Genomic DNA, 27196 nt, shown 5'->3' on the forward strand with positions numbered 1-27196 from the left:
TGCGGGTCTCAAGGTGTTCCAGCCACGCAATAGCCGTCTCCGGATCCTCAAAAAAGTGGACACGGTCTTCACCTTCAACCCGGAGTCGGGCAGGTTACATCATGGCATACTTTAAATGTTTAATCCTGAGTCTGCGTTTAGCCTCCATAAAGCTCTTCCGCTTCCTCTGGACCTCAGCCGAAAAGTCCGGGAATATGGCCACTTTGCTGTTGCCCATGGCACTATTGCCCTGCTCTCGGCAGGCGTAGTATGGCGTCTCGGTCATTGTAATTTAAAAATTTGGCAATAAAGGTGCGGGGGGGTGCTCCTTGTGGGGGCGGGCGGCCCGACAAACGGTAGGCTCTTTCCACCATAAATGTGGGGGAGAAGGACTCCCTGCCATAGGTTTGTATAAAGAGTTTCCAGGTATGTGGAGGGGTCTGCACCTTCAGAGCCCTCAGGGAGACCTATAAATCACAGATTACAGTGTCGTAGGCGATTCTCCATATCATCCTGCTTCTGTAGGATATGGGTTACCTGGTCCTGAAGCCTGTCTGTGGAGTGTTGCAGGGGGGTCAGGGAGTCCTCAATCCCACCGATCCGGCGCTCTGTCTCAGTAACCCGCTCCCGCAGCTGTTTCATATCCTGACGGATCAGGGATATATCCATTTTGACTTCGTCAATCTTGGATGTTAGGGTGGCCTGGCATGTGGAGATCTCCTCCAGCACCGCCGCCGTGTCGGCTCACGCAGTCGGTCCTGTGTCCATGCCCGGGTCGGCGCCATCTTGGTTTGAGGCCTTGCCGGCGGTATTTATCGGGTTTAGCCGCGGCCTCCGAGTTCTTTTTTGGTGGCGACATGTCCAGCGGGGAGCGAGAGAGGTACGGGAGAAAGCAGGGTGCCGGGATGTGCTGTGAGGGTGCAGGATGTGCGATTTAGGATGTACGGCTGACGGAGCTCCAGCTACTCACGTCTCACTGCATGCCGTGCCAGGCCACGTGCCCCCCCCCCCCCCCCCGAATTTGTCTATTTTATGTTAAGAGCAGTCACTAGGGCCATCTAATAGCAGAGAGGAGCAGTTACATTTGCTGGATGTTATAAGATGTCTTGTAAGCTATTTGGAAGCCACTAAAAGCTTTAGAGCATCACAGAGGCCTTGTTTATCCTCTTTCCAGGAAATCGTAAGGGTAGACAAGCCTCTAAAGGGACTATAGCTAAGTGGATAAAAATGACTATCTCAGAGGGGGATATAAGGCTCTACACTTGGATCCTCCACAAGGGCTGAATGCACATTCTACCAGAGCATTAGCCAAATCCTGGGCAGAGAGAGCCGCTGCTACCCGGGAGCAAATATGTAAAGCTGCCATGTGGTTAAGCATGTCAACGGTCATTCGACATTCTCTAGTTGGACATTTTGGGTAGCCAGGATCAGGCGTTTGGGAGGAATGTCCTCCAAATATTGACCCCGCCCCAGAGTACTTGTTCATCCTCTCAAGGGCTGAATGCACATTCTACCAGAGCATTAGCCAAATCCTGGGCAGAGAGAGCCGCTGCTACCCGGGAGCAAATATGTAAAGCTGCCATGTGGTTAAGCATGTCAACGGTCATTCGACATTCTCTAGTTGGACATTTTGGGTAGCCAGGATCAGGCGTTTGGGAGGAATGTCCTCCAAATATTGACCCCGCCCCAGAGTACTTGTTCATCCTCTCAAGGGCTGTCCTGAAAGACGAACGGGTTAAACCTGAGCTAGACTTACTGCTATTTCTCTTTCCAGGAGTCTTCCAGGACAGCACGTTCCCACCCTTTGTATTTATAAGGTGATTTGGTGTACTATTTTTTCAGATTCCTCTTTTCGGTTCTTGGGTAAACTGACCAGATGCTTGAGGGGACCACCTTTTAAAAAGCTAGTGGCAATGTTTCCTGTCTGGTGGGAGGAGCTCCATCTCAATGGCTGTCTTGGAAGACTCCTGAAAACAGAGTTACCCGTAAGTCTAACTCTGGTTTTCTTCACACTAAGAAAAGGTAGGAATCTGCAAGCTCTTTTAAGCTCACTGCAATGTACATAGAATGTGGGGAATGTGTTTTTTTTTTTTTTTCAACAAAAGTGCAGTTACTCTTTTTAATGCAGTTTATGAAAAGAAGTTAATTTTAAAAATGTAACGAAAGGGAAAAGTTTCACATTAATCAAGAGGTTACTGGAGATGGGGATGTCACATTCTTAGTGATTCTGAACCTTTATTTTCTACATTAAAATAACAAGCATGTCATACTTACCCTCTCTGTGCAATGGTTTTGCACAGAGCAGCCCTGATTGCTCCCCCTCCGCTGAGTGCCCCCATAGCAAGCCACTTGCTATGGGACACTCGTGCGGGCTTGGTCCCGAGCCTTGCTGTCTGCGTCTATTGACACAGACAGTGGGATTCTGTCTGTCCCCCTCTCCCTCACTGGCTGTGCTTGACAGGAGGGAGAGAGCAGAGAGAGCCTCTTCCATTTCAAGGCTGCCCCATCAGTTCAGCCTCATCAGTGCAGGAGAAAATTTACTTATTTGCAAAATTTCTCTCTGTATACAGCTTGTTTTCATGCCTATAAGCGCTACTCTTAAATACTGATCTAAACGCCTGATGTGCATGTCCACATAGGCTAACATTGAATTGTGTTGAGTTTAGAGACATACACAAAAAAATGCTGGACGCCTCCAACATTGGCATTTTTCTGCCAGTGTGTATGAATGCCGTAGCTGTATGATGCTGCTCGTGGTGACTATCAGGGTAGGCCCACAAATCCAATAGCAGTGCAGTAGGTGGCAGAATGAGCAGGCACTGCAGGTGAATGCAGTAATGCACACAAGCATGCTCTGGAGAAGAGCAGAAAGAAGGTGCTATCTGGTGTTCCAAAAAATGGCCATGCCACTCAAGAGTTCCTAAGTGCACCATTATAATATGTAAAGCTGTAATGGCTGGATGAGGATTTTGTCACTTATTATATCAATGGGAATGCAAGGCTTGATGTGGATCTGGCAAGATGTCTTGGTTGCCCAGAGACCTCTAAACTTTTATCACGGGTATGTGAAAGTTTACGTTTTTTGGTTTGTATTTGATACGTCTTAAGAGAGATCATGCAAATATTTATAAGTATAACATTTAACGGGTAACTCCGCTTTCGTGGGGGAAAAAAATGGCAAATAAAGAAAAAATATAATGTATACAATTGCGACACAAGTCTTATTGTAATTGAAAGTTATTAAAAATTACCTTTCCTTTTCAATCTGCAGCCGCTGTAATTTTCTGAAAATGCAATACAATATGGCTACATGGAGTTATTCTGTACACAGAATGTGTACTGAGCACACCTCAGAAACATAATTTCCTGCTTGTGTGATTGGCTCACCAATTTTCCCAGAAGTCTGCCTAAGATACAAGTCAGATTTCTGGCATCTCCTGCAACAAAAATGTCGAAATTTTGGTGAGATACTCCCAATAGGAACACGTCTAAAGGGATGCAGTCATAGCAGGTTTCCTCATTAGCGTTCTGTAGCTGTACAGCTGATTGATAATTATGAAACTACTGCCATTAGACTCACTCAGGACAGGGGCACATAGGAACAAACAGGGATTTCTCTATCGCTCATTGACAGACGTAGTCCTCGGTGATACAGCACCTTCGGGTTATGTTGCCTCCACAGGAGCAGGACTAGACAGGAAATGAAAAATGCTCTGGCCACACCCTAGGGGCAGTCCCCGAGGGTATATCCTCTCTCTCTCTGCCACAGCAAATCAGTTTTTTTCTGTCTAGTCAGGAGTAAGGACCTAGATACCTTGCTGGGATCTTCGGTCCTGGCAGGATTTTTTTCTTAGAAAAGAATTTTTTAAGACAGCTTTTTTTCTCCAGTGTTCCTGTGAGATCTTCAAGCAAGAAAGCTGAACTGGGCGACGGGCGGGATGTTGAGATCCAGTGGTCACCCCAGTTCAGCCTACGAGCGCATGCAGGCCATAGCTCCGCGCTGGGTCGGCCGCGACATAGTCCCACTGGACGGGGACTGACCCTGCAAGTTAAACGTCTCGCTGAAACGCCAAAGACCATGAGTCACGGCGCCTGTATTGGTCGACAGCCCTCCTACCTCGGTGGAGAGGGGTACTGTCAGGAGTTGGCGCCCGCCTGGTTCCGGTATGGTGAGTAGTATGTTCCCCCTTTCCCCCTGACGGGTCTTGTGGTGAACGCGGGCCCCTCTCTGTAATGGTAAGGATGGGTTCCCCTCTATCCTACAACATGTCACAGATCCCCCTAATTGAGTGTGATTTTTGTGTACAAGAAGCCAGGAGGCTTGGTTTGGGAGCTGACAATCTAATTGTAAAAATGTGTAAATGATTGTAGTCAGTGGCAGTACTAGAACTAGTACTGTGATAGTATAAGGTATCCTACCTGTCAGTAGCCACAGGGCGATGTCTATACATGTATACTGCATTCCAGATCATTCCTCCAGCTAAGCAGATGCCTCCCGACGGCCACGGACCGCATACGGCCCGCTAGGGTCCGGTACCTCCGACCACGCTGACCACCATGAGGGTGAAGGGTTGTGAGGCCGAGATCCTTCTGCAGACATGCCGCTATTCTGTGCAGGCCGCCGCCATTGTCTGGTAGATCGCACGAGGCCGCCATTTTGGTGTAGCCTCGTGTCTCCAGCATGGGGGCGGCCATGTTTGAGGCGACTCAAACACCTCATGGAGCCAGGGGGAGGAGCCGGCAGGCGTGTTAAGGGGCGGAGCCGCCTCTTTTACCCAGGAAATAGGGCCAAAGACTTCCTGTCTGTAACAAGACAAGCACTGAGCAAGCTGATGAAAACTTCTGTGCATCAGGGATGAGCCTTGGGGTCTGTCTCTCTCTCTGTGGGGTCCAAAAAGGCAGGTAAAACTGAGGGGCGCTGTTGCGACTGGGGGACACAAAAAAAAAAAAAAAAAAGTTTTTTTTTTTTTTTACTTTGTCATTTTTTGTCGCTGGCAAATGTCTTGTATAATCATTGACCCTGCCGCATAGGTATCCCCACCTGATCCCCTCAAGGTGGCCGCAGGACCCTCCAGTACCCCACTTGTTTTTAATGCATTATCGGCAGTTTTGGAGTCTTTGGTATCCCGGGTGGAGGTGGCCTGTCAGGGACGGGGGTCAAGTAGCGACCCCCGCCTACACCTATTGTTTATCAGATACTTCAGATACGGATTCGGAACTGGTCAATGCAGTTGCAGGTCCCTCTTAGGGGGCTGTTGTCTCAGGTAATATCTCCTCAGCAGTGAGGAGCACGTTTCTGCCTCCGCCATAGCACAAGAGTGGTGGATGCACTAGTTGTGTCCGTCCGGGAAACCTTTAGTCTTGAGGTTACACCGGCAGAGGTAGCTGAGACTGAGATTCCTTTTTGGTACTTGTTAGCCTACCAAAAGGGCGAAGGATTTTCCTTTACCCAAATGGGGTCGTTTTGAAACGAACCCCTGTTATTTCCAAACGCAAGGCTAGGTGCTATCCGTTTGAGGAATTCCTCTTTATAGGATAGATGGTACCACCTGCTGTCTTGCCACAGACTGTTAAGATAAAAAGACCTCGTAACTAACGAGGACCTTCCTTTTCTGCTCATATAGAGTTGTTTGTTCCGCGAGGGCGGGCGATAAGGCGAAACCCTCCAAAGCCCCTTTAGAGGGGTTTCAAAGGGCGCTGGTCGGGTAAACAAAGAGTCCGGCTCAGCCAAGCCTGAAGAATATAGCCTGATGCGCCCCTACCCATCTCTGGGGTGGGGGGGGGATGTCTTCACCGGTTTCTGGAGGACACAGGATCGAGTTTCGATCACTTCCACCGGTGCGATTCTTCCCTTCTAACATTGAACGGTTTCAGGGGTTCTACTCGAACCTATTCACAATGCCCAGGAAAGAGGGCAAGGTGCATCCAAATCTGGACTTGGGAAGAAATAGAGTCCATCCGTACAGTGGTGGTCTCCCTGCATCAAAGAGATTTCCTGGCGTCCATAGACATATAGGATGCCTATCTTTATATCCCCATCATCGCAGGACATCAGCGTTTTTTCGCTTTCCCAAAGATCATCCCTGGTTCCCACCAGGAGACTGAACTATCTGGGCCTAAGGTTTGATACATCCTGGGCAAGAGAGTTTCTCCTTGCTGGGAAACTCCAGAAGGTTCAGTCAACGATTCGGATGTTGCTGTCCGTCAATTGGCTGGGACTGATGGTGGCCTTCTTAGAGGCAGTACCGTATACCCAGTCTCATACCCGAATTCTCCTGAAGGAGATTTTTTTTTTTTTTTTAATGGAATCAGAATTCCGATTCCCTGGACAATCGGATCCGGTTGAGCGAGCGGACCAGGAAGTCTCCGATGCTCAACCAGGGGAAGTCATTTCTTCCGATAGTATCCAGATTACCAATAAGGGTATCGGAACTGAGAGCGATCAGATTTTGTCTGATTTACTGGATCGAGCAGCTCTAGAGCAGCCCGATTCGGATCCAATCGTATATGGCCTCTTCATCCAGAGGTTTTTCCCTAGCTGTCCCTTCATTGGGACATCCCGGATGTGGATCTGTTGGCACCTTGGCCTAACAGGAAGGTGCGGAGGTTTGTAGCTCGCGCCACGATCCTCTAGCGGACGCAGCAGAAACGCTGATCGCCCCGTGGGGGCAGTATCAGCTACGGCATGCCTTCCATCCTCTCAAGTTGCTGCGGGAACTTCTTCGCAGGATAGAGGTGGAGGGAATTCCAGTTATTCTGGAAATTCCGGATTGACCTCGTCGAGCCTGGTACGCCGACTTGGCGAGGCTAGTCGCGGACGCTCCTTGGAGACTTCCTCTCAGGGAGGATTTGCGGTCTCAGGGACCGATCTTCCATCTTGCTTTACAGTCGCTGGCTTAATGGCCTGGCCATTGAGACCCAGGTACTGAAGGACAAGGGAGTGTCAGCTTCAGTTATTCCTACCTCCAGTTAAAGCAAGGAAAGCGACTTCCAGCACATGGAAGTCTTATATTGCATGGTGTGAATCTATTGGATTTCCCCCACAGACCTATTCGGTGACCCGAATTTTGGTCTGTCTGCAACAAGGGGTTGAGCAGAAACTATCCTTGAGCACGATCAAGGGTCAGGTTTTCGGCGTTAGCAATCTTCTTTCAAGAAACCTTTGGCTAATCATTCCTTGGTGCGGAATTTCATCCAGGGGGTGCGACATCTGGCTCCGCCAGTGTGCGCACCCTTACCGCCTGGTATCTTAATTTAGTGTGGTCGGTTCTTCAGAAACTTCTCTTTGAAGATATTAGGGAGATTCCCTTGCTTACATTCCCAGAAGGTGGCCTTCTTGGTGGCCATTACTTCTGTACGCAGGGTGTCAGAACTGGTCGCATTATCCTGTCGTTCCCCAGATCTGGTGGTTCATAGGGATAAGGTGGTTCTTCTTCCGAATCCATCCTTCCTTCCTAAAGTGGTTTTCGTAAGACGGACTCACTTTTTGTGATCACGGATAGCTCTTGAAGGGGGTTGCCTGTGTCTGCCGCGACCATATCTACATGGATCAGTCAGACGGTGGTACAGGCTTATTCTATTAAGGGTCGGAATCCTCCGTTCCCTGTTAGGGCGCACTTCACTCGAGCGCTCAGTACTTCCTGGGCCTATCGCCATCAGGCGTCAGTGGTCCAGGTATGTAAGGCGGCCACCTGGTCGTCGGTACATACCTTTACAAAATTTTATAAAATTGATGTGATGGCATCGGCGGATGCCTCATTTGGCCGCAAGGTTTTGCAGGCCGCAATTTGAGGAGACCGGTGGTCTACCTCGAGGGTTTTTTTCTGTTTGAAAATTTTTTTGTTGAGTCTCATCATTAAGGATGAGCATTGTAAACTTCTAGTTGGCACTGGTTGGGCCTTCTAGATTTGGATTTGATTTCCATTTTCCCACCCCTCATTTGTGATACTGCTCTGGGACTTCCCGAAGGTGCTGTATCACCGAGGACTACGTCTGTCAATGAGCGATAGAGAAAAATGGATTTTTGTAAAATCTTACCGTAAAATCCTTTTCTCTTAGCTAATTGACAGACGTAGTACCCGCCCCTCTGTTTTTGAGTTGGGTTGGGTTAAATTCTCTAAGCACTGCTTTTGTGACATAACTGATTTGCTGTGGCAGAGAGAGAGAGGATATACCCTCGGGGACTGCCCCTGGGGTGTGGCCAGAGCATTTTTCATTTCCTGTCTAGTCCTACTCCTGTGGAGGCAACATAACCCGAAGGTGCTGTATCACCGAGGACTACGTCTGTCAATGAGCTAAGAGAAAAGGATTTTACGGTAAGATTTTACAAAAATCCATTTTTCTTCAAAATTACAGAAAGTAGGAATCTGCAACCAAGTTTTTTTATAATCCTTGTAATATACATAGATCACTCAGAGGGGAATGTTTTATTTATTTTTATTTTTTTTCCTCAACTAAAGTGGAGTTACGCTTTAAGTAATGACAGATACAGAAAATATAACAAGCATACTTATCTAATCATGCTGTTTCCACCATGATGGGTCCCTATGGCATGGCACGCAGATGATCAGATGCATGCATGATTGTATTTATTGGAGAAATACTTGCCTCATTCTTCATTTCTGCTGGCTTTTCCCCCTGTATGACTAGTCCCATGAAGCCACTCATCTGCAATTGCGTGGCTGCCCCCTTTCCAATGTCGTCATGTACAATGCAGGACCAGAGGGTTCTGCATTGTACTTAAAGATGTCAAGAAGCCTGTATGCATTGGGAGAGTATAGGTTAGTGCCAGCTGAATGAGAGTATAGATTAGTGCCAGCTGAATGAGAGTATAGGTTGGTGCCAGCTGAATGAGAGTTTTGGTTAGGGCCAGCTGAATGAGAGTATAGGTTAGGGCCAGCTGAATGAGAGTATAGGTTAGTGCCAGCTGAATGAGAGTATAGGTTAGGGCCAGCTGAATGAGAGTATAGGTTAGGGCCAGCTGAATGAGAGTATAGGTTAGGGCCAGCTGAATGAGAGTATAGGTCAGGGCCAGCTGAATGAGAGTATAGGTTAGGGCCAGCTGAATGAGAGTATAGGTTAGGGCCAGCTGAATGAGAGTATAGGTTAGGGCTAGCTGAATGAGAGTATAGGTTAGGGCCAGCTGAATGAGAGTATAGGTTAGGGCCAGCTGAATGAGAGTATAGGTTAGGGCTAGCTGAATGAGAGTATAGGTTAGGGCCAGCTGAATGAGAGTATAGGTTAGGGCCAGCTGAATGAGAGTATAGGTTAGGGCCAGCTGAATGAGAGTATAGGTCAGGGCCAGCTGAATGAGAGTATAGGTCAGGGCCAGCTGAAAGGAGGGAAGAATAAGGCTAGTATCCCTTGCTTGATAGCGCCCCTAGACTAAAAAAAACATGTAAACATTTTTGTCTGAGAGTGATGGGGCGAGAGAGAGTTCAGCTGTTAAGGTACGAAGGTGACCTGACTGGGATTTTTTCAGCCCTTAACATACATTGTGCTCCTTTCTACTGCAGTTGCTCTGTTCAAGATTTCTAAAGCACCTCTACTTTCATCTCCCTCTAGGTAGTGTGTGTCCTGTCCAGTATAAACAAGATGAAGTATGATGCAATAAAGAAGTACCTGTGTCTGGACGTGCCCATACCTAGCCAGTGCGTGGTCTCCAGGACCCTGAGCAGACCACAGACCCTCTTGTCTGTGTGTACCAAGATTGCCCTTCAAATTAATTGCAAACTTGGTGGGGAGCTTTGGAGCGTGGAGATACCGGCAAGTCATTCCTACTGTATAATAGGAAAACCTTTTTTTTTTTCCATGTGTTCATGAATTTATTTTAGAGCCTCGTGCTTATAATGTCACTAGACATTTTACACCCCACCACTACCTCATTAAGTGCTATGAACACTGTGTAACTGTAGGGGCATCTCATAGAAACAGAGGTCAGCTTTGAAATGTCATAAACCCCCTCTGAGCATTATAGGCCTCATATTCACTATTTCTTTTCAGATACTGTTAATACTTATCTTTTTACATGAGCAATCTGACCAGGTCCTCCTGTCAGTTTTTCAGGCGGACCTGATCGGATGGTCCTTGTATCACTATGGACCAGTCGGGGTAAACCGTCTTGTGTCCGTTTACACTTGCCTCCCTCCAATACGGTCCGCTAAAATAAAAATAATTCAGTATATTTTTGCAATACATGCATATTTTTCCAAGTACGTGTTGTTCTGCCAATAAATTCCTGTTAGGCTCGCTTCGGACTGATGCAATGCAGGAAATGCACAGAAATCGCTGCGTTTCCCACATCGCACCGCATAGCAATAGCACTGGGTTTATGCGATCTGCTGCGGCTGTCACTCTAAAAGTTACCAACACACCAAGAGTAGGTCACAGAACGTGGTGTTTGCGCTTGAATTGGATTGCATGGGTGTGAACACTCTACTCCACTGTAGAAGCGGTCCAATTTGAGCCATACAAAATGATGGGCTCAAATCGCACCACACAGATTCCCATAGGAAGGCGGTGTGAATCAGATGCAGTGCGACACATCATATCAGTGTTAATACAGCCTTTATGGGCAGATGATGCCCTGCATTTTGTGGACCAAAATTGTAGGAAATGGGATCAGCCCTGTCCAGTTTACTAAACTTCAGAATTCCTTCCGGTCTCTTTACCATCTCTACAATATAGAGATTTTTTTCTTCTATAGATGGGGACTGGGTGGGCTGATTTAGACTCCTTGGGATAACACTTGAATGGTAAACAGGGGGTTCTGAATTCCAACATGATCACCAATTATTTGCACTTCTTGAACAGATATTGCCGAATGCTTTCAGTGATGTATTTACCAGACCAGAAAGGAGCAAATAAGAATAGGGTTTACATACAATCTTTGGAGAATGCTATTTGGGACCTCACCTAAAAACTCTTGTCTGGCTGTCGTGCCTTACCCTCTTGCTTCAGTACTTTTTCACTGACTAATGGCTGGAATTCTTTGTGGGTTTCTTGTAGGTAGAGCGCCTGATGGTAATCGGGATTGATATCTACCATGACACCGTGGCAGGAAAGCGATCGATTGCTGGTTTTGTCGCCAGCATGAATAAAGGAATGACTCGGTAAGATCATGGCAGTGTCATGCAGCTGTCCAGCTCAAAATGAGCTGAAATTAAAAATGCACCTGTCCATTTTATGCAAGATGGTATTGTGTAAAGGAAGAGGGAAGGAAAATGGAGATGTTATGTAAAGTGTTTAAATTCGCATTTTATTGTTTATACAAGTTATGACTGCGTTTGGAGTTGAGTTAAGTAACTCTTCACTTGATGGGAGGTAAAGGGAAGGGAGAAGAGGTTAAATCCTTTGCATTAGCTCTGTCCACAGCTTGTTCTTTGCATAATAACTGGTATGACTAGTGTTCCTAGTTGCCTTGCAGTCTAAACTTTTAATATTGCCATGGTTAAAATAAAGGGCACTCACTTCCGGTTCCGGCGCCTCATGTGAACGGACGCTCGGAACGGCGGATACCACATCTAGCCTGAGCCCAGCTGAGCCATCCGACCGCACCGATCGCCTCCCGCACCACCGGGGACCTGGCAGCTATGGACAGATTTGTCTTCCACGGCTCCGTGCCGTCCACCCCCGCTCGCCGAGCTCGCGGACCAGGCCTCCAATGAAGCCAATATGGCGGATGTCTCCTCCCCGCCCGTGTCACAGGCTCAGAGCGCTCCTGCTCCCAGATGCCCACATCGCTTCCCTGGCACAAGCTGTGGCAGCATTGCTCTCACCTACCATCACCGCTGCAGTGGACAGTGCGATAGCGCAGGGCATAACGCAACTCCGCAAGGAGCTGGGGGAGCACTCTGGCAGGCTCACAGATCTAGAACATCGCATGTCAGACATAGAGGATGAGTTTCAATCCTCCTTCTCCCAGGACCAGCGAGCCAAAGAGACCCAAAGTTACATCCTGGAGAAATTAGACGACCTCGAGAATTGGTCTCGGAGGAATAACCTCAGAATCATAGGGCTGCTTTAGACATATAATGCTGATTCTCTGTATGACATCTGCGCTTCCAGAATCCCCTCAGCCCTGGGCCTGCCCTCCTGCACAGCGGAACGTGCTCACCGCTTAGGGGCCCCCTCTAATGACCGCCGCTCACCACGACCGGTCATTGTACGCTACCTTAATTACATGGACAGGGTGAATATTTTAAAATCTTTCCAGAATTCCAAGGCTCTGCAACTGGATGGTCACAAGCTGCTTCTTTTTGCAGACTACTCTCAGGAGGAGGAAAGCATTTCAGCCCATCTGCCAAGCTTTATTTCAAAAAGCCATAAAGTTCACCTTGGCGTATCCTGCCACCCTACGCCTCATGGATCCCTCTGGAGATCAAAAGTCATTCACTCTCCCTGAGGAGGCGAGACCCCAGGGCGCGAGGGAACAACGCAGCCCCAGGAGAGGCTCTGCCAAAAAGCTCCGTCTGTGACCCACACCACCGCTCTCATCCTCGCTGATCAGGACCAGGTCTGCTTGCTCCAGCTCGCTGGAAATCCTGTGCCTCTGCCTGTAGTGCCGCTCTAATTTAGTGGTATCTTGGTAGCACTTATGTATCTGTTCTGCACTTGTTCTGCTTTGTATTGTTATGCCTCATCTGCACTATTTTACCTGTCTCTGGGTTTTAGGTATCGGGAGTGGCGCTGGTTCGTATAACGCGTATTGTTGGTATCCTTGATTACCCAAGGGCTCCCGCGGGGACCCTACTCCAGGTTTCTCTTTTTTTTTCTTTTTTTTCGTTTTCTTTTGTTCTTATTAGGATTGCGGCCTTCCCGGAAGTCTGTGCTGCCAGCCTCCATCTCAGTTTTACTGAGTACATGTCCCGGCGGTCCTTGCGGACTCCTAACCGGCATAGAGAATGCATGCATCTTGAACTACCGGTAACGCTGTTCCCATCGAGAGTTCGATATATATGAGGAAAAAGGTGAAGTCGAGTCTCTTGTGGGTATGTTCCCGATTTTCTCCCTCCTCGACCCCTGTTGGGTCCGCTTTTCCCTCCCACACGTCCAGTCTCCCTTGCAGATGTCTACATCCTTTATTACATTACTTGTATGATTGTCAGTGGTTGCATTTCATTACTATGCTATGTGTACATTTCAAGCTACTATTTCTGCCCCCTTATTCCTATGTCACGCCCCCACCTGAATGAAGGTAGTCACTTGGAACGTTAAGGGGTTAAAATCCCTGAACAAGCGCATGGCTGTCCTCAGACATCTCCGACGGCTGAGGGCAGACATCGCTGTATTGCAAGAGACGCATCTACCGGAACTGGACCTGGTTTGCATGCGCAAACTGGGTGGGCTGGGTCTTCGGTTCCCCAGCGGTTTCTGGAAAAGCCGGAGTTATGGTCCTGCTCCACAAATAGGTCTCTTGCGATGTCGTGGTCTCATACTCTGATGATGAGGGGCGGAACTTGATTTTGAAATTGACTATGGCATCCCGCACTTGGATACTGGCAGCCATTTATGCCCCCAACTCTCCCACGAAAGTTTTTTCCAGGCACTCACCTCTCTTCTGGCCCATTATACACACCTACCCATCCTAGTGGTGGGTGATTTCAACACGACATTTGATATAGAGGAGGATAGGTCATGGGGGTCATCACATCCCTTAACTCACTCCCCTAAACCAACTTCACCGCTCCAGGTCTTTGCTGAAGGTTTACGCCTCACAGATACATGGCGTCTCGCCCACCCTTCTGATCGTGAATACACGTTCTTCTCCCACCCGCACAATACTCTCACGAGAATTGATTATATCTTCTCCAATAACCCTATGATTGCTCATACTTCCCACCCTTGCATTCACGACATAGCGGTGTCAGATCATGCCCCCGTTTCCATAAACGTCTCCTCCTTCGACACACCCCAATCTAAGAGCTCTTGGCGCTTTCCAGCATATCTGGCCAAGGATCCGGGGATAAAGAGCATTATACAGGACTCCTGGTCCGAATTTTTACAATTTAACTCCTCTCCCGACTGTTCCCCTTTGCTGCTCTGGGAAGCCGGTAAGGCTGTTCTTAGAGGTCAGCTTATCTCCTACGCTTCAGCCCATAAGAAAAAAACCGCCACAGCTTTTCAGGAAGCGAGCGCATCTCTTCGGGAGGCGCAGAGGCTTCTCAACCAAGCTAATACCCCGGAATGTAGAGAGCGCTGGCGTGCGGCTAAAGCATCATTTGATGACTGGGCTGCGGTGCAGGAGACCATCTACGCTTCGCAGAAAGACTGGAAGTTTCACAAATTCGGAAACAAACCGGGCAAGCTGCTAGCGACCCTGTGTAGGCCCCCTTTCACACCGACGCATGTGGCGGCTCTCAAGGACTCACGGGGCGACACTGTCGAGGACCCGCAGGCTATTAACGCAGTCTTTGAGTCCTTCTATACAACCTTATATGGGCAGGATCCTATCGATGTACCTGAGGCGGAATCCCTGTTATCGGAGCTTCCACTTCCTAATATTACGCAGGAACAGTTAGATTTGCTTAACGCACCGAAATCCTTGGATGAGGTGCTCAACACGATCAAGGCCTTGGCCCCTGGCAAGGCCCAGGGACCTGACGGCTATACGTCTGATTTTTACAAGTTGGCAATCGGAGCAATCGCACCCACTATTCTAGACATGTTCAACTCCATCTACACTGGTGGCCCCTACCCACCTTCAGGGTACCGAGCGTTTATCAAGCTCATCTACAAAAAGGGTAAAAATCCCACCAATCCAGGCTCCTACCGCCCCATCTCCCTTCTTAACTTAGATGCTAAAATCCTATCCAAGATAGTGGCTAACCGACTGGCTGACATCCTCCCCTCTTTAATACATCCCGCTCAGGCAGGCTTTTCCAAAGGGAGGTCCGCCACCTCTAACATAAGGAAGGTCATCACGGCTCTGGAATTTGCGGGGGCCAACCCAACTGCGGACACGGCTATAGTAACGCTCGACGCTGAAAAAGCGTTTGATAATGTGAGCTTTCGCTGGTTGGAGTTGGTTCTTGCAAAGTTAGGTTTTTCTGGCCCCTTCTCTCATCTTATACAGACTATGTATGCCCAACCCACGGCGCAGGTGGTGGTGGCAGGTCATACATCCCCTGCATTCAGATTATTCAAAGGCACACGTCAGGGCTGCCCATTATCCCCTCTCCTGTTTAATCTAGCCATAGAACCGCTGTCTCGCCTCCTCACATCGCACCCAAATCTAAAGGGGATCCCGGTGGGCGACTCGGAATTGCGCACAGCGCTCTTTGCGGACGATATCCTCATTTTCACAGCTAACCCACCGAATGATCTCCTGATAATACAGCAGGTATTTGCGCGCTTTCGCCAATGCTCCGGGCTCCGTATAAACTTCTCCAAAAGTGAGGTTCTACCTCTACACTCCTCACATCGACCCCCATGGGCATCCTGTTCTCCCCTCAAAGTAGTTCATACCTCTATCACATACCTGGGAATCAAAATTGGTAAACATCCATCCTCCCTGTATCACTTGAACCTTTCCCCCACTATAGACAAGGTGACAGCTGAACTGCACAACTGGCACAATCTTCCCATCTCCTTCCTGGGCCGATGCCATCTTTATAAGATGATGAGCTTCTCTAAACTACTATACCCCCTCCAGACTATTCCCCTTCTCCTGAAGCACACTGATGTCCTCAGACTCAATAGGGCGGTAGCTAGTTTCATCTGGAAGGGCCGAAAGCCCCGTATAGCCATGACCAAATTGTACCTGCCAAAAAGGGACAGGGGAGTGGGCCTGCCTGACATTCGTCTATATAACTTGTCGTGTTTACTCAGGGGTGGCCTGGACTGGATATCAGGGGAATCTAAATACACCAATATATCACTAGAATCTCAAATGGTCCGGCCCTATAATCTAGTGACCCTGTTGCACTGCGGGCACAGAGATCTCCCCCACGGTCTACGGCACAATGTCCTGATTAGTGATACCGTTATGGCTTGGAGGGAAATACGGAAGAAGTTGAGAGCTCCTCAGAGACTGTCTCTCCATCTTCCTATCTGTAACCACCCTCTGTTCCCCCAAGCGCAACAGCATAGCGCCTTCTCACAATGGGCCAGTATGGGTTTGACCAGATTCTCTCAGCTATATGATGCCTCTACGGGTCACCCCTACAGTGTGTCTGAGTTGTCGGCTAAATATGGTATTCCTCTCAAGCATCACCTATTCATACAACAATGTCTCTGTTTTGTGCAATCACTATGTATAGACAAATCTAAGCGCTTTGCGCCAACGTTGATAGATGTCTTGATTGAACAGGGCAGGCACAGGATTTCTTCTATCTACAACCCACTGCGACAAGAATGGCATGCCGTGTCGGCATTCCAGGTAGCCAGCACTTGGAATAAGACACTAACTTCCACGGATGCCCGAGACCGCATTCTTAGGGGCTACAACTCCACTTGCCTATTTGTCCATAACGAGTTCTGGCGAGAACAGCAGCTCAAAATCTTACATGGAGCATATCTCCCCTGCCTGAAGTGGGTACCGGAACATAAGCACCGAATCTGCTCCCTATGTGGAGCGTATCTACCTGATTTGTTCCACAAATTTTGGGCCTGTCCTCAGATTTCTCACTTTTGGGACAAAATTCTAAGATTCATTTTGGACGCAATTGGCCTCTCTCTACCCAAAGACATTTATGCTCTATTATTTGGCCACTTGGACACCGCTTCATCCCTCCTCAACAAAGCCGCTCGAAAGTCCCTAGCCCATCATAAACCCTGGATTCTGAATTGCCTTACGGTGGCAAGGAGAGCAATCTTGAAACATTGGACTGCTGCATCCCCCCCATCAGTGTGTGAGGTTCTTCAAGACATGCAGACCCTACTACGGAGAGACCTCATAGACATGAACCATAGTGGAGGTTCAGCACATTGTCGATTCCAAAGGAAATGGCATACTTATCTCTCAGTGCACCCACTTCCTCCCCCTACGCACACATCGAGGCTCTGAGACCCCGCCCCCTACCTTCGACTGTGCCTGGTACTGTATGAGATGTTATGCAATTGTGAGTCTGCAGCTTTAAGAATGGTTGAGTACACCTGAGATTTTAGTTTACTCTTCTGTAATGCAACCCTAGTCACGGCATGACAGAATGGAATTGACTTGAATGGAACTTCGTGTTGGCTAATCGGCCGGACGTCTGCTACCCCACCCCCATCCCCCCCCCTTCTTCCCACCTACCTGATTCCCCACCCCCCCCCCCCCGAATCGCTTCATTTTGCAGGCCCCCTGACCCATACTTAGTGGAGGTGCTATGCTGTTTCATCTTGTTTACATTGTTGTTTTTTCTTTGCATGTACCACATTGTATTGTACTTTCTGTACTGCAAAACCTTAATAAAATGTTTATCAAAAAAAAATAAAAAATAAAATAAAGGGCACTCAGTAACCGAAAACATGAAGTCAGCCAAACGTTTCTTTTCTTTTTTTCTTCACCTCTCTAGAGTCCATTGAGGGACAGAGCTTGCTAATAGGCAACCCAGGGCTTTACTGCTGCCTACAATAGAAATGGACACCAAGCTATACCCTTCCCCCACTTCATACCTGCTCAGCCTTGCCTGGTGTCATTAGGAGAATAGATGCAATATTCCTTTCTGCTTAATTTTTCACTTGAATTTTAAAGGTTTCTACAAAAAAACAATTAGTAGTATGGTCGGGCTGGATTTTGAAACTAAGCATAGTGGTGTTTTATCTTATGCTGTCTTGCAGTTGGCAGTGGCTTCCCATCTGAGTTCGTTAGCACAGGATTCAACTACCAAGTCAGGCCTGTAAGGGGTAACTTTGGTTGGAGGGCCCGTGGAACCCAGCTTACTTTGGAGAGGTTGGGAAATTCCTGTCTCCGCTCCCTAGGTCCCTCTTATGTCACCCTGTGTCTATTAGGGGAACAGGGCGACTGAGAAAATAGAAAATTACTTAATAATAGACACTGAGAATGTGGTTAGGATTACTTCAGATGGGACAGTAATGTTTATCAAGACTATCCCTCAAGATATCTGATAAATTAATTCCCCTGTATCAGAATAATAGAACATTGTATGAGCTTTGCCTCACAGACTATTGTACGTCTGACAGTCTGCTACCGGGGTCTCCTGCTATTGTCTGTTCAATAAGGTGTTCTGTGTTTATACTTAGGATAATGTGTATTGTACTTTTGTTTTAGCCTGGTTGCCGGCATTCGTGTCACCCAGGCTGGTTTAAGTGCTGCGTTAATTAGCATGTTGTATCATTGTCAGCTAGTAGTTGCTAGAGGGGGGAGATCACTGTATTGTGCTAAATACCTCTCCTATTGTCTACTATGGGGATGTATTTATACTTGTAATAATGTATATTGCACTTTATGAGCTTGATGCCGAGAAGTCTGACCTGGAGTGAGATCCTGATTAATCAAAGCATTTTCTAGGTGTGGATTCCCATTCATTCATATTGTTTCTGTCTGGTGGCTAATTTGATTAACTCTTGGAAGATCCTCTATGATGGGATTAGCCATGAGTCCACTGTACCTTTTATCTAAACCATTGTGTGATGTTTTGGGTAACTATCTTGGTCATTTATGTGGTTGTTTAGCTATAGTTATTATATTCCTGTGTGCAGTTTGTATTGTTAGGGTAATATGTTCAAGAGGGGGATGTCCTCTTGTGGGGTATATATTCTGTGTGAGTTTGTTCAATAAACAGGTCCAGATTTGCAGCTAAAATTAGTTCTGCCTAGCTTTTGGTTGCAATAGACGGCTATAATATCGGATATCTATGTTCAAGACTGGAGGAAGAGGTATACTGATGGAAGTACTCAACCACAGTGTGGGTCGGTTTCGTCACAAGGCCAGTTATTCTGAGGATTTTTTTGTGGTGTTATCAGGCCCAGAACTACAGCAGTGGTTTGTTGCCATCTCTGAATAGCTTTCGTTATTCTTGCTTTCTTTCTTATTCTTCCTTTTTCCTAGCCTTTCTTCCTTTCTTGTCCTTCCTTTTTTTTTCTTGTCCTTCCATTCTTTCTTGTCCATCCTTTTTCTTGTCCGTCCGTCCGTCCTTCCCATTCTTCCCTTCTTCCTTCCTTCCTTCCCATTCTCCCCTTCCCATTCTCCCCTTTCTTCTTCACATTCTTCCCTTCTCATTTTTTTCCCTCCTTTTTTTCACAGGGATAATACCATGGCAACAGTTTGTGCAGGGCTACGGGAGCTAACCTTTTTATTTTACATGTCAGCCTGCACTTTCCCTGAAGCTCAGGTTAATGGGCACAATTTGTACACAAACTGACATTTTACACTTTCACAGTTTTCCCTGACTGACCACGACCCAGGTTGACGCGTGTGTGTACGAGTGAGTGCAAATCTGATTTTGAACAATCAGAATACAACCCCACTTAATGTTTTGAAGGAATAGCAAATGAACTTGACAGATGCGTTGGACATAACGCACATGAAGACTAGTGAAGTGGAAGCGGTACGTTTTTGATAAATACCATTTCAACATCCAAAGCCACATGTTGGGTTGAGAAGTGGTTAGTTGAACTTGAATCTGCAATAATTGTCTGTCCATGAGGTCACTGGTGAAGCACTTGATGCATACCCCCAAAACAAGTCGTAAAGACTGGGCAACGAAGTGGCCAGGACAGACTGTACTGTGTGTGGTGTATCGTGGGCAGCAGGCGCAGTCCTTTGTGACCTAGTGTTCTACCTGCAGTTGGTTTTCTCTAATAGTATCGTCTCCTACTGATGGGAACATCTCTGGTGCCGATTGGAAGGGTGACCTATCTAACTGTTGTTTTAGGTTTAAGACTAAACTTGGTGAAGGAAAGGATTGTGCCTTTTGCAGCAGATTCCAGTCTGATGTACTTGTACGAGCAGCCAATTTTTTTCCCTCACTTCGCCCTGGGGTGTCATTCCTCTTCCTGTCTTGCAGTGAAGGTGTTTTCTTCAGTTATGCAAGGTTCTATATGTCAGTTGGTCCAACTTGTGGGTCCACCTGAGTGCAGAGGGTTAAAATGCCCACTACCACCTTTTCCGGCAGAGTCTGATGGAAAGATGCCCAAAATCTGTTTTGTTTTAGACCCGCCCCCCTTCCCTAGAAGAATCCTATTCTGCCATCTCAGTCAGCAGTTTCTTCCTCTTCTTGTCTGGGTTTTATTTATTCCTATGCTTGACACGGTTTTCTTTACACCTTGGTGGACTCATATCTTCAACTTATCAAATCTGTGTTTAGTGGCGCCTGGCATTGACATTCAACTTATTGATGACATTGTGAAGTCGGAACTGTGTAATATGGCACTGGATGCTAGCCGGGTTATGTCTCCAGTAATCCTTTCTTTGGTCCTGATCCACAGGACACTATAATTTAAAGGGCTCATTGTCTGCTAGTCATGTTCTACATGTGATAGTACAGCATTCTGAAGTGGAACAAATTAATATTGTGCATATTTTGCTAAATTCATTAGTTTTTGTAATCGGTCGTACTTGCGCTCCCTATTAGTTCTGCCTGAGACTGAAGGTTGTGGCAGGTTGGACTAGCCATTACTATATGGCAGCAACACAGATGAGGTATGAAACAACAGCTTTCAGAATTCCTTGCTCTTTCCCCCTTCAGTGTGGTGTGTTTGAGGGAGTGGCCTTTGCAAACACCCAGGACAAATCGCAGAGTGCCAGGCATATGGAGGCAATGGGTGGTGCTGGTGACTTTGATGTGTACAATCATTGGGGGTGGATGAGGAAATGTACTGCATAGCTGGATAACCTAACGCAGAGCTGACATAGTTCCCAAAACTGGTGACAATGAGGATTTGGCAGAGGTGTGTAGACACCGCTGCACAGAATGCTATAAAAACAGCCTTCTCCAGTAACTTCAACAGGTAAATCCTGCGTTTATTTATTTTTTTTAAATGGCGAGTTAGTGTTATCAAACCCTGGACCCCTGCATTCACTATATCTGGTCTCCCCCAGAACATGGAAATTAAATTGTTTTAGTAAATATACTGCTAAATACTTTTTCTCAGCAGTATACAGCATTCTTGTGACTTCTATCAGTGTCTGGTTAAAACATGTAGGAGTTGTTTTCATTCTACTCTGACTGTCCTCTGAGGCTGCTGGACCCCTGACCCTCTGGCACAGGGCCAATCAGCACTGTCCAGACAATCTCACATGCACCCTTCCAAGAAAATAAAAAAAAACTCTCCAACAATACACCCCACACTGAGCATGTGCAGAGTTGACCCCAAGGTCCTCTACCATTTAGGAGATGGACTGGGGACAGTGGAAGAAGGGGAGGATCAGAAAAGACATGCAGAGGATTAACCCCTTAGGTTCCCCATTGAGTATAACGAGCATGCTTTACTACATATACAGACTGATTATTTTTAATCTTGTGGGTTTAGTAACACTTTAATATCTGGTACTGCTGCATGTGGGGTTTGTGCTTTTTTTTTTTTTTCTTTTTTCTTTTTTCCCCTACAAGCCTGTAATTTAACTTTTAAAGCCTCAGAGCTCTTTCAATCTTATGAACCCCTGCCACGGCTGAGGGTTACGGTCGGTTTCTGCTTAACCAGGACATGGCAGCACAAGGGGCTCATGGAAGATGAGAAACGTTCCTTGTGCTGATTTATATTCTAATGTTATAATTTTTTTTTAAGTAAAGCTTAAGTGCTGGTCGAAGAGGGCAAGTTTGTAAAAAGGCCTTGTTACTTTGTTACCCCTACCTTTCCTGGGAGACAGTCTTTTGGGCATAAGGTTTTTTTTTACTCCAGGCATACAGGTTCAGTATTGACAGTACCTGTGGCAGACTAAGGGATCCAATCCCTCACATCTGATTGCTTTCAGAGGTTTGGGAAGCTCACATAGCAAACACTTGGGTTTATAGGTTTGGGGTCGTAACAAAATAGTTTTTGCCTCGATCTTCCCATGTCTCAACAACATTGGACACACATTCTTATTCTTTCAGATATTCAAGGACTGTTAACGCAGGCGGTTATCATTCCTATTTCCCAAACCAGATGTGTTAATAAACCGGTTTTCATTTCTGAATACCAAAACAGGCATTTTAAGAACAAATTTGTATACCCCTAATAGTTTTTGATTGAATCTACTTCAGTCAGATGCCAAAAAACCTCCTCAATGAAGGGATGCTTTACCAATATAAAGGATACATATTTACAAATTCACATCTTTCTAGGTCATCTACTACTTTTTTCACTTTGTTGTGGGTGACAACCACAGTCCGTTTTTGGCTTTGCCTTGGCCCCAAGAGTGTTCACAAAGATCCCCTTGCCAGTTCTGGGCTTTTTTCACCTCAGTTATTCCAGCCATCAGACATCTAAACAATTTTCTGCAAGAGCAGACCACCTTGATTTTGGACACCCATTTGGCAATCACACTGCAGATCTTTGAGAAATGTAGATGGATCCTGAACATTGAGAAGTCCTCTCTGATTCCATAACATTGCTTGCAGTATTTGGGCTTTCTCCTGAACACCTGTCCCATACCCAGGGCTCAAAATTTAAAGTCCTGAGCTACTAGCCAGGCTTTAAGGGTTACTCACCACCAGTTGCGCCACCCAACTCCTACCCTGCCCCTAAATACACCCTCCTAAATTATCTCATAAAATTACACTGTTAAATGTTTTTGCATAAATGCAGAAGTTACAAAAATAAATATTAAAAAACGTTTTCAGTGCCCATCAAGGGGCTGGAGGGGGGGGGGTGGACTTAAGAGCACTAAGGGTCTGGAGGTGGGGGGGGGGCTGAAGAGCACTGAGGGGGGGGCTGTACAGCACTGGGGGGCCAGCAAAAGAAAAAAGTTGGGATATGTGGGGCGGCTGCATATAGAGGAATTGATCTTTTCATATTCCTCCTGCAACCGCTGAATGCCTGCAGAGAGGAGAATCAGGCATCCAGCGGCTGCGGGAGGAATATGGAAATATCAATTCCTCTATATGCAGCCGCCTCACCGCTCCTCCTATCCAGTCATACAGGGAGGCTGCTCAATCCTTGGGCAATCACCTTCTTCCAGCCCCCACGAGCAGTGCAGCACAGACCGAGGGAGCAGCTGCCTTTACATGAGGAGATGATCGGCGTGAGTACCGGCTTGGTATGCTACTGCTGGCCGGATATTGTCGGAGCGCGGATCATCCAACTATAACAGCTTTAATTGTAATTGCCGGGCGCTCGCCGACACACACAGTCCCGCCTCTTAGCCCGTGTCGCGCCTGCCACCCACGTCATCCGAGGTGTCCGCGCTGCAGCCGGACACAGGATACTGAAAGGCTCCACATTTACATGCCAATACCAAGACCTGTTTCCTGTAAGTACATTTGCCTATGATTTCCTAATAAACTAAGGATAATACACTACGGGCGGTTCTTTTGTTTCATTACATGGTATGCACTGGAGCTACAAGCTGAGCTATATCATTGGAAGAGTGAATAAACTGATAGTCTGGGGAACACTCAGGAGGATACCAACATCATTATCCAATTTAACCAGGGGAATTATCTCAGATACGCAAGTTATTAGAGACATCTGGTAAGAGGCTCCACTGTGTGTCACACCAGGGTGAACTGTGCATGCCATTGCATAGAGTTAATGCCTGAGAAATTTATCTATCTGGTAAGCAGGATTGTCAGCTGGTGGTGGGATCCTTTATCACTTTAACATCACCTTCCTTTGAATATTTCAAGCACCCATATGTCAAGATACTTCAATTCATTTGTTATCACCTGATGGACTTTGATTTTGTTGTGAATCACAGTTTTGGACATTTTAGTCTCTTCAGCTGTTTGGAATTGTTTATTTTGATTTTGTCACATTTCACACACCTTTTATGTAGTGTACATCAACATATTTGTTGTCCTACACATTTTGTTTAGCGCACCAACCCATTTTTCACAGATCAGCATATACTACAACGTCAGTATTTACCAAGCTTTAGTGTTCTGAACAGCCCATACTCCCCAGCAAACTCTGCTCCTTGGCTGATACATTTCGCCCAACTTTATGACTCGAGTGTAGAGGACCATAACCCCTCCCAACTGTATGCAAAATTTTATTAAAAATTTGACACTTCCAAAATACATTAAATCTTCATCACAGCATCTCCCTCCTTTACACTCCTGCTAAGCAGCAACATTTGCTACAAATACAGGTGAATTTTAAGCCTACTACTTCATATAAATAATGATAAATGTGAACAGTATGTATCTTGCCTGTAGCATCCACTATTTCTAAAAAGTTAGCTTTCCATTTTATTGCGTTAATACAATTGTAATGCTGTGTTCCATTCTAGTTGGTTTTCTCGATGTGTGGTCCAGGAAAAAAAGCAGGAGATTGTTGATGGTCTTAAGATGTGCATGCAAGGTAAGATATTCAGGTAGATTGACTGAAAACTATAACCAAGAGGTTGGAAATCCCCAACGCTCATGCCAAGGCAGGCACGCAATGTCTTTTTCAGTGGCATGCTGTTGTGTCTTCTTCACTGAGGACACTTCTATTCCATGGGGCTGATTTGACATCTAAAAGTGCAGGAATTGGGGCTGATGTGATGTCTGAAGTTCATAAATTTCCGGTCTAAATATAAACCTGATTTTTTGTGTGTGTATCAGGTAATATAATAGTTAAACTTGCCAATAGAAGTACTATTGTAAGTGAAAACGTTAGTATGGTGTGTGTGTGTGCGCGCGCGCGCGCACCACATCCCAAAGCTGCTCAATTGGTTTGAGATCTGGTGACTGTGGAGGCCATTGGAGTATAGTGAACTCATTGTCATGTTCAAGAAACCAGTTTGAGATTATTTGAGCTTTGTGACATGGTGCATTATCCTGCTGGGAGTAGCCATCAGAAGATGGATTCAATGTAGTCATTAAGGGATGGACATAGTACGCAACAATGCTCAGGTAGGCCGTGGCGTTTACATGATGCTGAATTGGTGCTAAGGGGCCTAAAGTGTGCCAAGAAAATATCCCCAACACCATTACGCCACCATCAGCCTGAACTGTTGATACAAGGCAGGCTGGATCCATGCTTTCATGTTTATGACAAATTCTGACCCTACCATCTAAATGTCGCAGCTGAAATCAAGAAAACAAGTTGGTATGGTGTTTTTGGGGTAAAAGTGCAGTGCCATTTGACCTTTCAAACATGGTGTGTATTATGGCATCCAAAGAGTTCAATTTTGGTCTCATCTGACCAGACTATATTCTCCCCAGTATTCCACAGGCTTGTCTAAATGTCTTGCAGCAAACTTTAAGCAAGCGTCAACATGCTTTTTCTTCAGCAATGGAGTCTTGCATGGTGAGCGTTCATACAGGCCATGGCAGTTCAGTGCATGACTTTGTTTTCTTTGAAACAATTACAATACCTGCTAATTCCAGGTCATTCTGAAGCTCTCCACAAGTGGTTCTTGGCTCTTAGACAACTCTTCTGATAATTCTTTTTACTTCTCTGTTAGAAATCTTGCGAGGAGCATCTGGTCCTGGCCAGTTTATGGTGAAATAATGTTCTTTCCACTTCCAGGATATAACCCCAACAGTGCTTACTGAACGTTCAGAAGTTTAGAAATCCTTCTGTAACCAATGCCATTAGTATGTTTTGCAACAATAAGGTTGTGAAGCTCTTGAGAGAGCTCTTTGCTTTTACCCATCAGGAGATGTATCTTGTGAGACACCTTGGTAATGAGAAACCTTTTTATAGGCCCTCAGTTGAGACTGAACCAGCTGATGTTACTTTGCACTGACAAGGGGTGGGATTGCTTTCTAATTACTGATAGATTTCAGCTGGTGTCTTGGCTTTCCATGCCTTTTTGCACCTCGATTTCTTCATGAGTTCAATACTTTTTTCCTGTGTCATTCCATTTTATTACACATATTTTATTTCTTTGTATGTGTGGGTTGCATGGGTTGTTACTGACGTGAAAATTTCACGTCAATAGCACCTCTGGAAATATATTTACCTAGTAAAATGGTGACGTGTTCAGTACTTATTTTACCCTCTGTGTGTGTATGTATATGTGTGTGTGTGTATATATATATATATATATATATATGTGTGTGTGTGTGTGTGTGTGTGTGTGTGTGTGTGTGTGTGTGTATGTATGTGTGAATATATATAATGTGTGTGTGTGTATATTGTTGTTTAGTTTTGTCCGACTGTTTGGGACTTCATGGACCGTAGCACGCTAGGCTTTTCTGTCCTCCACTGCCTCCTGCAGCTTGCTCAACTTCATGTTCATTGTTTTGATGACGCTATCTCTCCATATTGTTTTCTGTCATCTGCGTCTCCTTTTTCCTTCCATATTTCCCAGCATCAGGATCTTTTCCAACGAGTCCTTTCTTCACATTGGGAGGCCAAATATTCAAGTTTCAGCTTCAGGATCTGAATATTCAGGGTTGATTTCCATCAGGGTTGACTGGTTTGATCTTCTTGCTATCCAAAGGACTTTCAAGAGTCTTCTCCAACACCATAGTTAAAAAGCATCAATTCTTTGACGTTCAGCCTTCTTTATGGTCCAACTTTCACAGCCATAGGTTACTAATTATAATACCATTGCTTTGATAATACGGCACTTTGTCGGTAGGGTGATGTCTCTGCTTCTTAAGTTTGCCATTGCTTCCCTCTCAAGAAGCAAGCGTCTCTTAATTTCATGGCTACAGTAACCATCTTCCGTGATCTTGGAGCCTAGGAAGATGAAATTGGCCCCTGTTTCTATTTCTTCTCTTTCTTTTTGACAAAGAGCGATGGGACCGGTTGCCATGATCTTAGTTTTCTTAATGTTCAATTTCAGGCCAGCTTTTGTGCTCTCCTCTTTCACCTTAATTAAGATACTCTTTAGTTCTTCACTTTCTGCCATTAGTGTGGTATCGTCTGCATATATCAGGTTGTTGTTTTCTCCCTGCTATCTTAATCCCAGCTTGTGATTCATCGATCCTGGCATTTTGCATGTTGTACTCTGCATATAAGTTAAGTAAGTAGGGTGACAATATACATCCTTACCACACTCCTTTCTCAATTTTGAACTAGTCAGTTGTTCCATGTCCTGTTCTAACTGTCGCTTCTTGACTTGCATACAGGTTTTTCAGAAGACAGGGGAGGTGGTCTGGTATTCCCATTTCTTTCAGTATTTGCCACATCGTGTTGTGATCCACACAATCAAAGGCGTTACTGTAGTCCATAAAGCAGAAGTAGACAT

General features: G+C 46.1%; 1 protein-coding gene across 1 annotated transcript in view; it reads left to right on the plus strand.

Annotated features, from left to right (window-relative positions):
• LOC309545180 (piwi-like protein 1) overlaps positions 1-27196 on the plus strand; it is a gene marked incomplete at both ends in the record, with an annotated part of 240850 nt that overhangs the window by 151378 nt on the left and 62276 nt on the right. The window contains 3 exons of the mRNA XM_082244318.1: positions 9544-9748; positions 10991-11090; positions 24299-24369. Coding sequence (XP_082100444.1) covers positions 9544-9748; positions 10991-11090; positions 24299-24369 — 376 coding nt within the window. The remainder of the gene's footprint in view (positions 1-9543; positions 9749-10990; positions 11091-24298; positions 24370-27196) is intronic.

This window comes from Pelophylax lessonae (genome assembly GCF_965119305.1).
Source record: "Pelophylax lessonae genome assembly, chromosome: 2".
Taxonomy (NCBI): Eukaryota; Metazoa; Chordata; class Amphibia; order Anura; family Ranidae; genus Pelophylax; species Pelophylax lessonae.